The sequence below is a fragment of the Microchirus variegatus genome, assembly GCF_963457635.1.
Source record: "Microchirus variegatus genome assembly, chromosome: 6".
NCBI classification, from domain to species: Eukaryota; Metazoa; Chordata; class Actinopteri; order Pleuronectiformes; family Soleidae; genus Microchirus; species Microchirus variegatus.
This window is the reverse complement of record NC_139807.1, coordinates 13,098,933-13,113,856: the sequence shown is the minus strand read 5'-3', so window position 1 is coordinate 13,113,856 and position 14,924 is coordinate 13,098,933. Positions and strand designations below refer to the sequence as shown.

General features: G+C 39.5%; 1 protein-coding gene across 2 annotated transcripts; it reads left to right on the top strand.

The window, feature by feature from the left end:
- Positions 1–6,250: 6,250 nt before the first annotated feature.
- tcof1 (treacle ribosome biogenesis factor 1) lies at positions 6,251–14,060 on the top strand. 2 transcript variants are annotated; one of them, XM_083891773.1, is made up of 9 exons: positions 10,073–10,241; positions 10,733–10,843; positions 10,979–11,031; positions 11,143–11,207; positions 11,466–11,524; positions 11,613–11,760; positions 12,120–13,319; positions 13,399–13,487; positions 13,575–14,060. In XM_083891773.1, the coding sequence occupies exons 1-9, from the start codon at positions 10,134–10,136 to the stop codon at positions 13,608–13,610; spliced, it is 1,869 nt and encodes a 622-aa protein (XP_083747899.1). In that variant the 5' UTR covers positions 10,073–10,133; the 3' UTR covers positions 13,611–14,060. The 2 variants fall into 2 exon arrangements, with proteins under 2 accessions (XP_083747900.1, XP_083747899.1); XM_083891774.1 differs by lacking the exons at positions 10,073–10,241; positions 10,733–10,843; positions 10,979–11,031; ... (1 more) ...; positions 11,466–11,524; positions 11,613–11,760 and adding exons at positions 6,251–6,300; positions 6,397–6,461; positions 6,740–6,798; positions 6,883–7,030.
- The last annotated feature ends 864 nt before the right edge of the window (positions 14,061–14,924 follow it).

The window sequence follows — 14,924 nt, the reverse complement described above, 5'->3', positions numbered from 1 at the left end:
TGGTTGAAAGGTTTATTGGCAGTATTTATAGAAGCACTTGCCTTACAAGAAACCACCAATATTAAAAAAAATACTGGCAAACACTGTATTTAGTTTCTGGAGGTTATTTCCAACTCATAACTTGGTTTTCGAGCTGTTGCGATTATGTTAACTTATCAGCACGTCTTGTAAACCACAGCTGTCCAACTGCAAAAGTGGCACAACACAAACACACTCAGTGGTTGAGTATGGTCAGGTAAGTTTAGAATTGAAGCACTCACCTAATGGACCTGTGAGTTATCTTTGACTCAAATGTGGTTCAGGGGTAATTAAAGTCTGATTTACAGGGCACACATTCTCAGACTCTGAGTCCACTGCCACATTCATCTCTACACCACTTTCATGCCTTTCTCCTGCTCTTAAATGCCCCTACATGATGAATGTTTGGAGGCCATTTTCATTACTGCTCACTTCCTTATGGTATCAGTGGGATATGCATAAAGCATTAGGATTTATCGTTCTCTGAAATCAGTCAATCATAAAATTGAGATACTAGTCTCAGAGTAGGGTGCATTTTTACCGTGGACATCAGTGGTATGTGTTTGCAGGTTGTTCGTCAACATCCCGATTTATCCGCTTTATAGTTTTCACTTCTCCTCACATCAGCTCACACAGAGAAGTACAGATTGACAACATCTTCTCACTTTCTGAGAAACCATGAAATGCAATAATGATATGAAAGCGTAGCAGAGACTCGGTGCCGCTGCCTCTACTACTGCCGACACTGTTCTGTGTCCGTTGGCACCAGATGTTGGCTTTGGCTAAAGGAAGAGGCCCTGTTACTGAATACGACAGCGCCCCTTCACCATGAACACTACCCCCTTTCTAATCAACGCAGCCCTGCCAGTAAAGCTGCTCACTTCTCCCCCTCTTACCCCAATTTTCTAATCTGAGTAAGACTTGATGGCGGTTTTCTTTCTTCCTGTATTGCAAACCTGAGCCAAAACCCTAACATTCAGCTTGTCAACCCGTTATGCACAAAGCTACCTTTGTTCCAGAGTCTGCTCTTTTTATCTGGTTACTAATATTCAACACTATTTAATGAAATCAGAAGTCATCTTAGGGCAAAAATGTAAAATTTTTCCCTTGATTGCTTGATATCAAAATTGCTATTACGGTCAATTTGTGACTGATAATAAGAAACTTCCAAAAAAACCTAGAAACACAAAATTGTTTTTCTGTTTAAATATAAACTTAAGTTTGGATCTTGGATGGATGGATCATAGATCTTGTAAGAGGGATAAATCAGTAAAATAATTGTGAATAGATAAATTAAAGTACACCGCACGTCACTAAAGATTCTGGTAGATTAACACATCCACCCTTCCCCCAAGCCAATCATTAGCTTTTAACAGACTGTTGCACTGACCAAATGTCCAAATGTATATGATCATGAAGAACGTTCTTAAGGCCTGTTCTGTCATGATATGTTTATTTGCGTTATTGTCAGTGTGTTGTGAGGTCATGGTTAATCTTTGACCTTTAATGACCCACATTTAATTAAATTATCCATCCAAGAGAAAATCTGAAGGCATTCCCTCACTGTGTGAGACAGATGTACGGACGGAGATAAAACCAAATAATGTCTCCAACTACAACTGTTGCCAATGCAGAGTCCTTAAAAAGCCCCTTTAACCTCATTCTGGGGTAAAGTCAACAAACCAAATGGATCTTTTTAGTTTTTCTCGTTGACCAAAAATACTGCACAGGAGAATTAAATAGAAGGCTGTGGTGACACTTACAAGGACTTTGTTTTTGGTTCTTAGTTCCTGAGATAAATGTTTATGTCTATATGTTCATCCAGAATTTTTTTGTTGTTGTTGTCCACTTTATTTTTTTGTACTTACTGATAATCTAAACATTTGATTTCACTAAAAGCATGATCGTCCTTGTATAAAGCACCAAAAAGGGATATTTGAGTAAAAGTACAAGTATCCTACCAGAAAATGACTTTGGTAGAAGTTGAAGTCACTTTTTATAATATTACTTAAGTAAAAAGTCTTAACGTATATATGGCATTTACTCAGTGTGCGAAATACTCATTAATAATTGGGGGGTCCCGCCTCCCATTTGTTGGACATTTTCCACAGCGTCATTTGGAAAGCAATTCATTAAAACATTAAAATACAAAATTCCAATTAAAATCATTTACATTTATGTAAGATAAGAAAGCATGCAAAATGTATTATGTATGTAGATCATATTATGTCAAACTGAAATTACAAAAATCTTTAGGAAAAAAACATGTTTTCCAATTACACTGTAACATGTTCAGACCCCCCTCAAATTTAGCTTTTGAGGCTTTCAGGGGGTCTCGAATGTTAATCAGGGGGGTCTACCCCCCCAAGACCCCCCTGTATTTCGCACAGTGCATTTACTGTACTTAGGTATCGGTCTACATGTGTCCTTGAGCAAGACAGTTAACCCCATGTTGCAGCGTGTGAATGGGAATGAAAGATCATCTGTCTCATCAAGACTAGAAAAGCTCTATTTAAATACAGTCCACTACCAACTCTTCTTCTTTGTAGCAACGTGTAACAAAGATAGTTAGAGGAAATGTAGTGGAGTCAAAGTAAAAGTTGCTAGGAATACAAATAACAAAGTAAAGTACAAATGCGTGAATTGTGTACTTAAGTACAGTAACAAAGTATTTGTACTTCGCTACGTTGCAACACTGATCACCTAAGCCAAAATATTTAATGCAGGTCATCTACACATAGCATGAAAGTGATTGAAATCAGTTTTGTTTTTTTACAGGAGTGCTTAAATAATCTGTAAATAATGCAACATCTCCTCCCTCTCTTTGTGGCAGTTGTACACATCATGTCTTATCAGGTGGGACCTCACAGGTAAGGCGACAGTAGTTCAGAACTCCAGCACTGGGCTCAGCCTCAGACTGTAGCCGTGTTTGATTTGGCTCGAGTGGAGCTGCAGCAGCACCTGCATGAGCACTTCATTACTATCTCTCCAGCAAAGCTACCTGGACGCACATCTGAGAGAGACTCAATTACTGTTGTACACACTGTGTCAGTGTATTTGCCTTTTCTTTTTTTTTGTCTTGCTTCATTTTTTTTTTGTTTAAGGACGATTTAAGAGACTGTTTAATCACTTTTACAACTGTGCCAGCAGTCACACCTAGTGATACGTTATAGTTCCAGCAATAACAAAGCTGTAGCGGTAGATAATTACTGCCGAGTGAGCACAGATGTGAGCAGCTAAATATGAGGAATGTGGACTGGATTTATTTCCTGTGAATCAGACTGCCATTTACAGGCGCACCCTGTACAAATATCCCACTCAGTGTTACTACAACGTGTCACCAAAGCCAAGGGAAATACCCAGGTTATTTTTTATTATTATTCAAGGATGTTCAGTTATTAGGACCTCTCTATTGCCAGTAACTTTACCTCACTCTCTTAACTGCTATTTAGCACATGCCAAATTCAATTCATTGTGGTGTTTTCGAGGAAATATAGCATTTCCTATTTTACGAATACTTTTTCGTCCATACAATTTTGGTGGTCTGTCCCATCAGTGTGAAAATGGGCAGCTGAGCTCCCTACGCTGAACTTTTGTGTCAGATGGAAATCAGGCTTGGTGAGAGCCGCTGAGCACTGACTTTACATTTGGAGTAAACACTGTTTTCCTGGTTTTGCCTCATGAATGGAGCTCTTTCAGTCGTTTTGCACATGCTGACCGTCTACTTACCTAATACTCTCTTCTAGTTTGACTCAAGGTCTCCCCAATAGATCGCTCTTTCTCAGAACTACTCCCTGGCAGCGTATTTGGCAAGACTCATTTACTGTCCTGAGGCTGTGCTTTTATCCAAATAAATGCGTTTGGCATTCCCGGTTTGTCCGTTCAATTGGTCATCTGGCTCTGACTGTGGTTGGTGGATGTTTTTTTAAAATGGTCAGATATGATGAGAAGTGCTGTGTCCAAAAAATGCAATGTTGAATGTTTTTTTTTGTAATTTACAGTTAGTGGCGAGTTTTTTGTGAGTAATGTCATGTGATATTTAAATTTTTAACAGAAATATTGTTTAAAAGGACGTGTAGTCTACAAAAGATAATATGATGACTGAATTTCAGTGTCTATTCATCCACTCGTATAGTATCGGGTAGTAATGCAATTGATATTATTACTTAACCCAGAAACAAAGTAGTGAAAGACGTTTCAAAAACTATTAAAACATTAGAATTACTGAGCAAAGTAATTAATGCTTTACTAGTAGTTGTAGTTTTTTCTTCCCTTTAGTGGCTACGGTATCTTATAATTATTAGTACCTCATGGTGAGTTGCATCAGAAGGAATAAGCAGAAAATAGAAAAAGTAGTGAAAGAAAAAAAAACAACCACAAGGGGGATGCTTTTCATTTCTTATATTTTGCCTGAAGCTGAACCCGGCCAGGGGTCATGCTGGGTTATTTGAGGTCACCTGTCATTTTACTCAGGTGTAGTAAATAAAGAGTGGTGAAGAGCTCTTTGTCAGTTGGTATAAATGTTTGGTCAATGTTACATTCTTGTTAAAAGGGGCAAAAAAAATTACAACTTAACTGAAACATCTGTGTATGTCCAGATATAACAGATACCACACACTGACATGAAACTGCAGTACTACAGAAGGTCTTTAAAAAATGCAGTGATTTTATGTTATAACATCTTATAACATAAAATCACTGCATTTTTTTGTATGATTTCCCTCAGTGTATCAGTATAAATTTATGAAGATTATCTGCGCGATAATTACAGCACTTTTTCATTGTTAAATGTTTATATTGTTGTCAATAACTATTTAATATTCTTACTTTTAAATTTTTTCTATTGCTTCTTAGAATCATATATTGTACTTGTCACTTATCTGCATCTGACCAATATTGCTGCTGTGCTCGCTTGCCATGGGGTCAAAAAAGTTAATTCTGAGCTAGTTTAAAGCGCGGTTGTGGGCTTTGCACTGCGGGGAGAACTCCATCTCGTTTAAATCCCCGTGTGTGTTGTGTGCACATTCTGAACTACACCACCAGGTGTCGCTCCGCTGTTATGAAGTGTGTTGTCGTACTAGAGGGGAAGTAGAAGAAGACGGGTAGAGATAAACAAGGAAGCTAGATCTACCTGACTGTGTTGCGTGTTTACAACCTTCGTATTCAATATACTTACCTGCACCATAAAGTCGGTCACCTGTGCTTTCTACTGCTGGCAACGTAACAAATTGGCGACGAGGAACTTCCTCACGTAACGGGTTTTCTTTTCTTTTTTTTTTAACATGACTGCTGTAACGCCTTTCCCGGATTTTTTTCTGCCTGCGCCGGGTGAGCCCGCCATTCCATTCAAGATTTGGGAACATATATTCAAAAACTATTGCTTGGTTATCGACGTGGAAGGACAAAAATGGACTGAGCCAAGACAACGTGCCCTCTTACTTCACTGTCTAGGGACGGAGGGACAGAGGATATTTTACACATTACCGGAGACTGGTGATACTTTGGCAACTGCGCTAACTGCCCTGCATGGCTACTTCACGCCAAAGGTAAACGTGGTCGATTTGTGAAACCTTTATATTATTTGTGATAACGCAATAAAGGCACATGTCACTGTTTGTTCAGCATATAGACCACTTTGGACTAGGTCCTAATCTAGTCCAGATTTGAGAAGTCTAGTTACAGTGGTGTAAAGGTTTCACATATCAGAGAGTTATTGTGCCATCTCTACACATTTGCACGTCTTGGCTGCAGCCAAATCAGCTCACTGTGGCTCACAATGATGCAGTGTGTGTCCACTGGTGTCCCTGCACATGACTTTGAGTCATTCAGGTCTTTTTCCAGAAGAAAACATTATTTTGAGATCAAGATCCAGGTTGAACCACATTAAAATAAATCTGGTAATTTGTCATTACTTGTGGCTACTTTAAGCATGTAAAATAGTTGTATTCCTTACTTGTGTTCATTCGTTTGTGTATTTCCACCCGTGTAGGACATAATCCAGAACGCATCAAAGCACGAGCTGATCCCGATCATCCACCGCTACTTGAAGGAGCAGGGTTTCACTTCAGCTGCAGATGAGCTGGAGAAACACAGCCCACAGGTTCAAACACACACACACACCGACACACAAGTAATGATCAGATATTAGGATCAGGGTTGAATGACATTAAAAGTAAATCTGTTGTACATAACAAACTGTCTAACTACATATTATTTTATTTGTCTTCAGGGGGACACGGTCAGTAATGTGTCATTACAGGACATGTACAGCTCATGGTTAAAGTGAGTTTTTCCAGATCCATCTGCCTTATCTGTACGTCTTTGACTGTTACAGATTTAATCCAAGTTTTTGTTTGTACGTTTTTTTGTTCCCAACAGTGACGGGAAAAATAAAAGGCCGTCGGACTCAACCAAGCACTCCAGGTCACCAAAAACAGCAAAAGGTGCAGCTGCTTATTTCACCCAAATTGGCTCTAAATATGCAGGCGTGAAAGTTAAATATTTATTTATAGCCTAATAATGAATATTCATATTATGGTAACATTACAATTTTAACTGTTTCTATGTATATATCTTGTGTAAGACGTGGACCCATATTTGGCCCAAAGACATTTAAAAAAGTATATTATGCAAGGACTCCTCTGTTTATGCTAATAAATCTTCTTCAGCAGACTTGGTTAGACATTTAAATACATGACCCTTTCAACACTCTTATGTCCAGCCACGACAAAGAGAAAACAGGATAAACTGGGGAAAAAAACAGAGTCGCAGAAAAAGAAGGTGAGTTAAAAATAAACAAAAACGATTTCATATCGGCTCCTTAATTTTGTTAAGCACAGATTCCTTTTGTTGTTGTTTTTGTAGTCTGTGTCAGCAAAAAGGAAAAAGGACGGAAAATCTGCAGAAAATGACTCCAAGGATAAGAAATCGAAGACACAGACTGAGGATGATTCAGATTCTGACAGCAGCCTGGACATAGAGAAATGGAAGCAAATGGCACGGCTATTCACAGGTGTGTGTATGTGTATGGGAGAATCAGAGAGAAAGAAACAAACGGATCGATACACCACGACAATATTTCAAATTACATCCGTTAATTCAACTTGAATGTCATCAAAATGACCAATTTGCAAAAGGATAACCATCGAGAAATTCTCCCACCAAAGTTGTGTGTCGTTGGGTTTTCACACTGGAAAGAGACATGGAAAATGCAGTAAATGGCAAGAGATGAGAAGACGGGGACAGCTGCAGACACCACCCTTAGGGATAGTGCCCTTGTTTCACTCAGAGCTGTGTACTTTAGCTATCATCACTGATGTTTTCTTTTTAAAGTGCTCACCTCGTTTACCTTGTCCGCAGAGGTCGACATTCCCATCATGGACTCCATCAACACTCTGGATTCCTCTGCACCATAACCTGTGTAAAAGCAAGTCAGGAAATCTCAAGCAAAGCCTCCAGCGAACACTGACCCTCCCATACAACAGGGTGACGGGACGGTTGAGAAGAATGAAAAGGTGGAGGAAAATAAAGCTACGACAAAGTCGCCAAAAGAAAACAATGAACACAAGAAGAGCTGCGCAATTAAGACTTTGTTCTCCCACGGAGGAAGAATCTGGTCGTGATGTATAACCGAGTGCAAGTAACGACGACACCTACCAGCAAACAGTCAGTAGCCAGTAGCACCACAGTATATGACTCGGTCACTACAGAATGATTCTTTCTCAGAGGCTGCTGTTGCAGTTCTGCAAATTTTTCTTTAAATAATTTGGACTCCCTCCCTAAAGAAACTTGTCGTATATCAATTGCAGAAAAGTAAAGCAGATACCGATGAAACTGATCCGAATCATGCAATTCTTGTCTGGCTTAACTCGTCTCTTCAGAGGTATTACGTTCCCTTCCTGGGATAAGATGTACAGCTGAGCTGAAACTGGAAATCATGAAGCAAAATCGGAGGAAAGTTGTCGTAAATGAAGAGATGGCGGGTGAAGAGCTCTTTGTCAGTTGGTATAAATGTTTGGTCAATGTTACATTCTGGTTAAATTGGGCAAAAATGTGAAAACTTAACTGAAACATCTGTGTATGTCCAGATATAACAGATACCACACACTGACATGAAACTGCAAAGTACTACAGAAGGTCTTATAACTTTTTCATTATTATGTGGTTATATTGATTTGTCAAGAACTATTTAATATTCTTACTTTTTAATTTTTTTATTGCTTCTTAGAGTCATATGTTGTACTTGTCACTTATCTGCATCTGACCCTTATTGCTGCTGTTACCATGGGATCAATAAAGTCAAATCTGGTTTTAAATTGTGGTTGTGGGTTTTGCACAAAACGATGTGTTCTCAAAAGTACCAGAGGAGATAGGCAGGTCACTTTTTGCAGATGATGGGGCTTTGTGGAAAAGAGGAAGGAATGTGGCACATGTTATGGAAAAAGTACAAGGGGCTATTGATGATGAGGTGGTGGTGTGGGGTTATGATTGGGGATTGTCAGTGGAAAAAAGCCAAACAGTTTATTTTGGGAGGAAACAAATAGAGGAAGGAATGAAACTGAAAATGTATGCGAATGAGTTGGAAAGAGTTGGGACATTTAGATGTTTGGGTGTGGTGTTTGATTCACATTTAACATGGGCAGGTCATATTGATGGATTCCAAAAGAAATGCAAAAAATGATAAATGTGTTGAGATGTCTGACAGTTGACAGGGACTTGGGAGCTAGTTGCTCGGCACTGACAAGAGTGTATGTGGCCTCTAGATTAGATCAGTGGTTGATAATGACAGTATTGCCTATAGATCAGCTGCTAGGTCAAGGCTCAAGAAGATGGATGTGATTCAGGCACAGGCACTGAGAGTCTGCAGTGGGACTTTTAAGACAACCCCAGTACCTGCTTTACAGGTAGAGATGTGAGAGATGCCTCTGGAGCTGAGAAGGAAGCAGATGATGGTGAATTTGAAGGGACACGGTGATTCTCACCTGACGACAGCGGTGCTGCAGGAGTGCTGGGAGAATGTGAAGAGTCAGAGGGAACATTTTGGGAGAATGGGAAATCAATTAGCAAATGAACTGGGAGTCTTTGCAATGAGAATAATCTCTACAATAGTTTATCCAGTGATACCATTATGGATGCTTGAGGGCCCAGAAATGGATTGGCATTTACTAGAGCTTAAAAGAAAAGGACAAATAGATTTGGTATGTGCTTTTAAATTTCATGTAATGGGAGAGAATAGTGAATCTATACTGATAAGGAACCTGAAACAGGAGTGACAGGATTTGAGATGGCTGTACCAGTGAAGAGAATTGGGTTAAGTAAGAGAACATCAAATATGTTTGGGGTCTATACGGTGGAGATGCTGGTAGTGTTGGTAGCACTAAGATGGGTGGAAGAGGCTCGGCACAACAAGGTACTGAGTCGCTCTGATTCATCATCAGTTCTGTCGAGCGTGATTTCATGTCATTCTAATAGCCGACGGGACGTGTTGTATGAAAATCTGCAGTCAGTGAATAGAATAATGAAGAGATAATGAGGTAATGAGGTTATGGCTCGGGCACTGTGCACTTAATATGTCACTTAAATTTGTAGGGAAGCATCAGACAAGACTGTGAGAGATGTCAGGAACATGTACTTTTGAGGGGGAAGGGCATATGAGGCACATAGTGAGGTGATGAAAAATAATCTAAGGAAATTAGGGGATCAAGAATTTAACTTGAAGGGAGTAATATAAATGAGGGAGAAAGCACAAGTCATAATAGTAATGGATTTCTTAAGGGATACAGGGCTGTTTTATAGGGTATAAGGTAGGATATAATTGGGGATGTTGTGTTGGTGGCCTATTTGTGGTTCACACTCCAGAGCAGAAGGGGGCGGTAATGCACCTATAGTTGGATGCCAACCACCGGCGGGAAAAAAACGAACAAAAATAAACTTCATCTCCCATGGTGCATTGTAGTGGCAAACGAAAGAGCTTCCTCAGTTCAGGGTGCAACACTTTAACATGCGTGTAGTCGAGCTTGCAACGCCTTTAAGAACTATGTGGCTACTTTAAGCGTGTAAATAGTCGCGTTCCTTACTTGTGTTCGTTCGTTTGTGTATTTCCACCCGCGTAGGACATGTCCGCGAACGCATCGAAGCACGAGCTGATCCCGATCATCCACCGCTACTTGAAGGAGCATGGTTTCACTTCAGCTGCAGAAGAGCTGGAGAAACACAGCCCACAGGTAAACACACACACACACACAGACACAGAGAGAGAGACACACACTCACACACCGCTTGAGTGTTTATACTAGAAGGGGTCAGAAAAAGCAACAAAAATTAGTACACAACTACACGTAGGTATTGATTTCCCCCATTCAAGAACATCTCAATTCTGAAAACGAGCTACAATCTAACCGTTTGTTTGTGCTTTTTGTTTTATCGCTTTGCATATAAAATACAGTAAATCCTATGTATTGCTCCATCCCTACACCTTTGCACGTCTTGGCTGCAGTCAAATCACCTCATTGTGGCTCACAATGATGCAGTGCGTGTCCCTGTACATCATATATTTTCTTCATTCAGGTATTTTTCCAGAGGAAAATATATGATTTTGAGATCAGGATTGAACCACATTAAAATAAATCTGGGGGTCACAGTCAGTAATGTGTCATCACTCGTGGCTACTTTAAGCGTGTAAATGGTCTTGTTCTTTACTCTTGTTCATTTGTAGGACATGTCCGAGAACGCATCAAAGCACGAGCTGATCCCGATCATCCACCGCTACTTGAAGGAGCAGGGTTTCACTTCAGCTGCAGATGAGCTGGAGAAAGACAGCCCACAGGTCAACACACACACACACACACACACACACAGAGAGACACACAACAGACACACAAGTAAGGATCAGGGATGATTGACATTAAAAGTAAATCTGTTGAACTTAAACTGTCTAACTACATATTTGTATTGTCTTCAGGGGGACGCGGTTAGTAATGTGTCATTACAGGACATATACAGCTCATGGTTAAAGTGAGTTTGATTCATCATTAATCCTTTTTCCAGATCCATCTGCCTTAACTGTACGTCTTTGACTGTTACAGATTTATTCCAAGTGTTTGTACGTTGTCTTGTTCCCAACAGTGACAGGAAAAATAAAAGGCCGTCGGACTCAACCAAGCACTCCAGGTCACCAAAAACAGCAAAAGGTGCAGCTGCTTATTTCACCCAAATCGGCTCTAAATGTGCAGAAGTAAAAGTTATATACAAGTAAAATTTACACAAAACATTACATTTTTATTTTTTATATATAGCTTGTGTATGATGTGGACCCATATTTATCCCAAAGACGTTTTTTTTTTAAATACATTACGCAAGGACTCCTCTGTTTATGCTAATAAATCTTCTTCAGCAGACTTGGTAAGACATTTAAATACATGACCCTTTCCACACTCTTTTATGTCCAGCCACGACAAAGAGAAAACAGGATAAACTGGGGAAAAAACCAGAGTCGCAGAAAAAGAAGGTGAGTTATTTAAAAATAAACAAAAAAGATTTCACATCAGCTCCTTAATTTTGTTAAGCACAGATTCCGTTTGTTGTTGTTTTTGTAGTCTGTGTCAGCAAAAAGGAAAAAGGACGGAAAATCTGCAGAAAATGACTCCAAAGCTAAGAAATCAAAGACACAGACGGAGGACGATTCAGACTCTGACAGCAGCCTGGACATAGAGAAATGGAAGCAAATGGCACGGCTATTCACAGGTGTTTGTTTTTTGTTTGTTTGTTTGTGTGTGTGTGGGAGAATCAGAGAGAAAGAAAGAAACGGATCAATACACCACAACATTATGATGTGCTTTCATATTTCCAAATACATCCGTTAATTCAACTTGAATGTCATCAAAATGACCAATTTACAAAAGGATAACCATCGAGAAATTCTCCCACTTCAAAGTTGCGTGCTGTGGTTTTCACACCACCCTCAGGTGTAGTGCCATTATTTCACTCATAGCTGTGTACTGTAGCTATGTGGTCATCACAGATGTTTTCTTTTAAGCTTTAGTGCCACATAGCAGTTTGTAATTGTTTGTTCAAAGTGCTCACCTTGTTTACTTTGTCCGCAGCGGCCGACGTTACCAAGATGAACTCCATCAACGCTCTGGATTCCAATGCGCCACAACCCGTGAAAAAGCAAGTCAGGAAATCTCGAGCTAAGCCTCCTGCGAAAAAAACTGTCCCTCCCATACAACAGGGTGACGGGACTGTTGAGAAGAATAAAAAGCTGGAGGAAAATAAAGCTACTACAAAGTCGCCGACAGTAAACGATGAACACAAGAAGAGCCGCACAAAAAAGGCTTTGTTCACCGTGACCCCGTCTATCTTCATGAACCAAGAGGAAAACGAAGCGACGACGACCTCCGTCTCTCCTTCCAAACCAGAGAAACAGAAAATTGCGACAAATACCAGTGAGCCAACGTCTGAGCTCAAGAAGAAGAAGAAGTCTGTAGACGAGGTGGAAGGAAATGCAGGAGAGACTGGTGAAGATGGAAAAGAAAGGGAGAGTAAAGAGAAAGAAAAGCCTGAAGTGTGTGTTGGTAAACCTGTGAAGGAAAAGAACAAAAAGAATGACGATGAAGAGGAAGTGATGGAGAAAAACAAAAATACAGATGCTGGTAATGAGGACACTTCAGAGACGATAGTACAAGCAAAGAAACACAAGAAGAAGAAAAGGGAGAAAAGAGATGTTGAGGAAACTTCAGAGCAGACAGCTGAGCCAAACGTTAAGAAGAAGAAGAAGAAAACGATGGCAGAGGAAAATACAGAGCTGGTAACTGGAGAAGAAAAAGACAACACAGAACAGGGAGAGGATACAAATAAAGTAAAGAAGACAGTGGGGAGTGAGGAGACGCTGGAGACGGACATTTCAGAGCAGGCCGCAGAAAAACAGGTGAAGAAGAAGAAAAAGGGAGCAGAGGTAAACAAAGAGCTGGTAACTGTAGAAAAACGGGTGAAGAAGAAAAAGAAAATGGAGGCTGCTAACGGCGAGGAAAATTTAGAGCAAACGGTCAAAGAAAAGAAAAGGGGAAATTCTGGTGAAGAAAACTTAGAACAGATAATTGAAGAAAATGAAAACGGAGACAAAGTCGATCGTAACACATCAGCGCAAATCACTGAAGGTAAAACAGAGGAACAGAAAGAGCAAACTAATAAAGTGAAGAAAAAGAAAAGGGCGTCATCGGTTAACAAAACTCTGGGTGATGCAGCTCCACCACTACCTCCACCCAACCTCGAGACAACGAGTCCTCCAAAAGAGAAGAAGAAAAGTAAATAGACAAATCTCAACAATCATGGCAAAAAAAATCCCAAATTTCCCTACATTTTTTCCCTTTGTCGTTGTCTCAGAGAAAAGCATGTTGGTGTCAAATGAGGTCCCGGAACTGCCAACTGATTCCATCCAAGACGGCACAGAAACGCAATGCTCGCACAAAAAGGTATCACAATACTGTGGCGTATCCTCATAATTGTTTCAGCGTCACATGATCAAGCGTTATTTACTCATTTGTCATCATTCTTCACAGAAGAAGAAATCCTCCAAGAGCCATGGAGAGGTTTGACGTTTGACAACACATCCTTATTTCTAATCATTTTTAAATGGTCTTAATCTGTAAAGATGGATTCTGGATTTTCTTTCTTTTTTTTTTAATCTGTTGTATGTTTACAATATGCAGAAGGGGTTGCAAAGGTTTCTTGAAATGTGCCATCTAATGAATTTTTCCCATAAACTAAACCAGTTGTCTTCATCATGATCCCAGAGGCAAAGACAAACCCTCGTCTGGCTCGTGTTTCCACTGAGGGATGCGTAGACCAAATAGCAATTCAGGTGTCGGCTTTGTAAACAGCTAAAGAGTGCAACATTTCCCCAGTGTGACACGGTGTAACCCACCAACACTGCTGCACAGAAGTGTTGACACTCCATCGATCAGTCAGTGGGCTACGTTGTGTTTTTGCTTAGGTGCCAGACCACTGTGTTAACGTTCCAAAAAGTATTTATTTTTTTTACACTTCACAACTTAATAGTTAATACACAAGAAGTATTGGACTTCTGGGTTTGTTTGACATCCGGACACAAGGCACATGTCAGATTTTTATAGTGAATGAATGACTAGAAATGAATATAAGTCACACACAAAAAAACGGTTTTTGTTACAAAATAACATGGATACTGTTTTAATAGCCTCTTTAGGTATTGGTGACTGTTCTATGTTTTTGATAAGCATGTTTTTATGTTTTAATTGTGTGCACTCTAAGTAGTGCTTTTATACAAATTAAACAATATAGTTTTTGTAATTCCGAGGTGTTGTGAGGTAATGTGAACAAAAAAATGATCATAATTTGTATTTTCTGTCACAGAGAAGTTTATTAAGAACAAATTATTTGAGAGGTTTGTGTGACTCCTGGACTTCACTGTTCTGAAATGTGAGCAAAATTAATGTGTTTTTGCTGTCAAGCAGAAGTGGAGATTGTTAATCGGAATATAGCACATATAATAAATATAAATGTAGCTATGATGCAAAGTAGTGACATTAGGCGTGTTGTACATAGTCTCTATTTCTGCATAGTCATACATCTGTTACTTACCTATCTTTTATACTGCTACATGTTTTCACTTTGAATCTTACAGTTATTATATAAATGTACTACGAGCTAAATTTATAAAAGGCATTTGAAAAAAACTATTAATTTGTATGATACTGCAACTAAATACAGTATTATTATTCATATACTGCCTAATGTAGAGAAAACGTGTCAAACTGAATTCTGCAAGTAACTTCCACAATTTTAATCACATGCAGTCCAGTTTGATGGTAGAAGCAGAAGCCACCAATAAACTGCTATGCATTTTTTTATCTTTACCACTCAAAGAACAC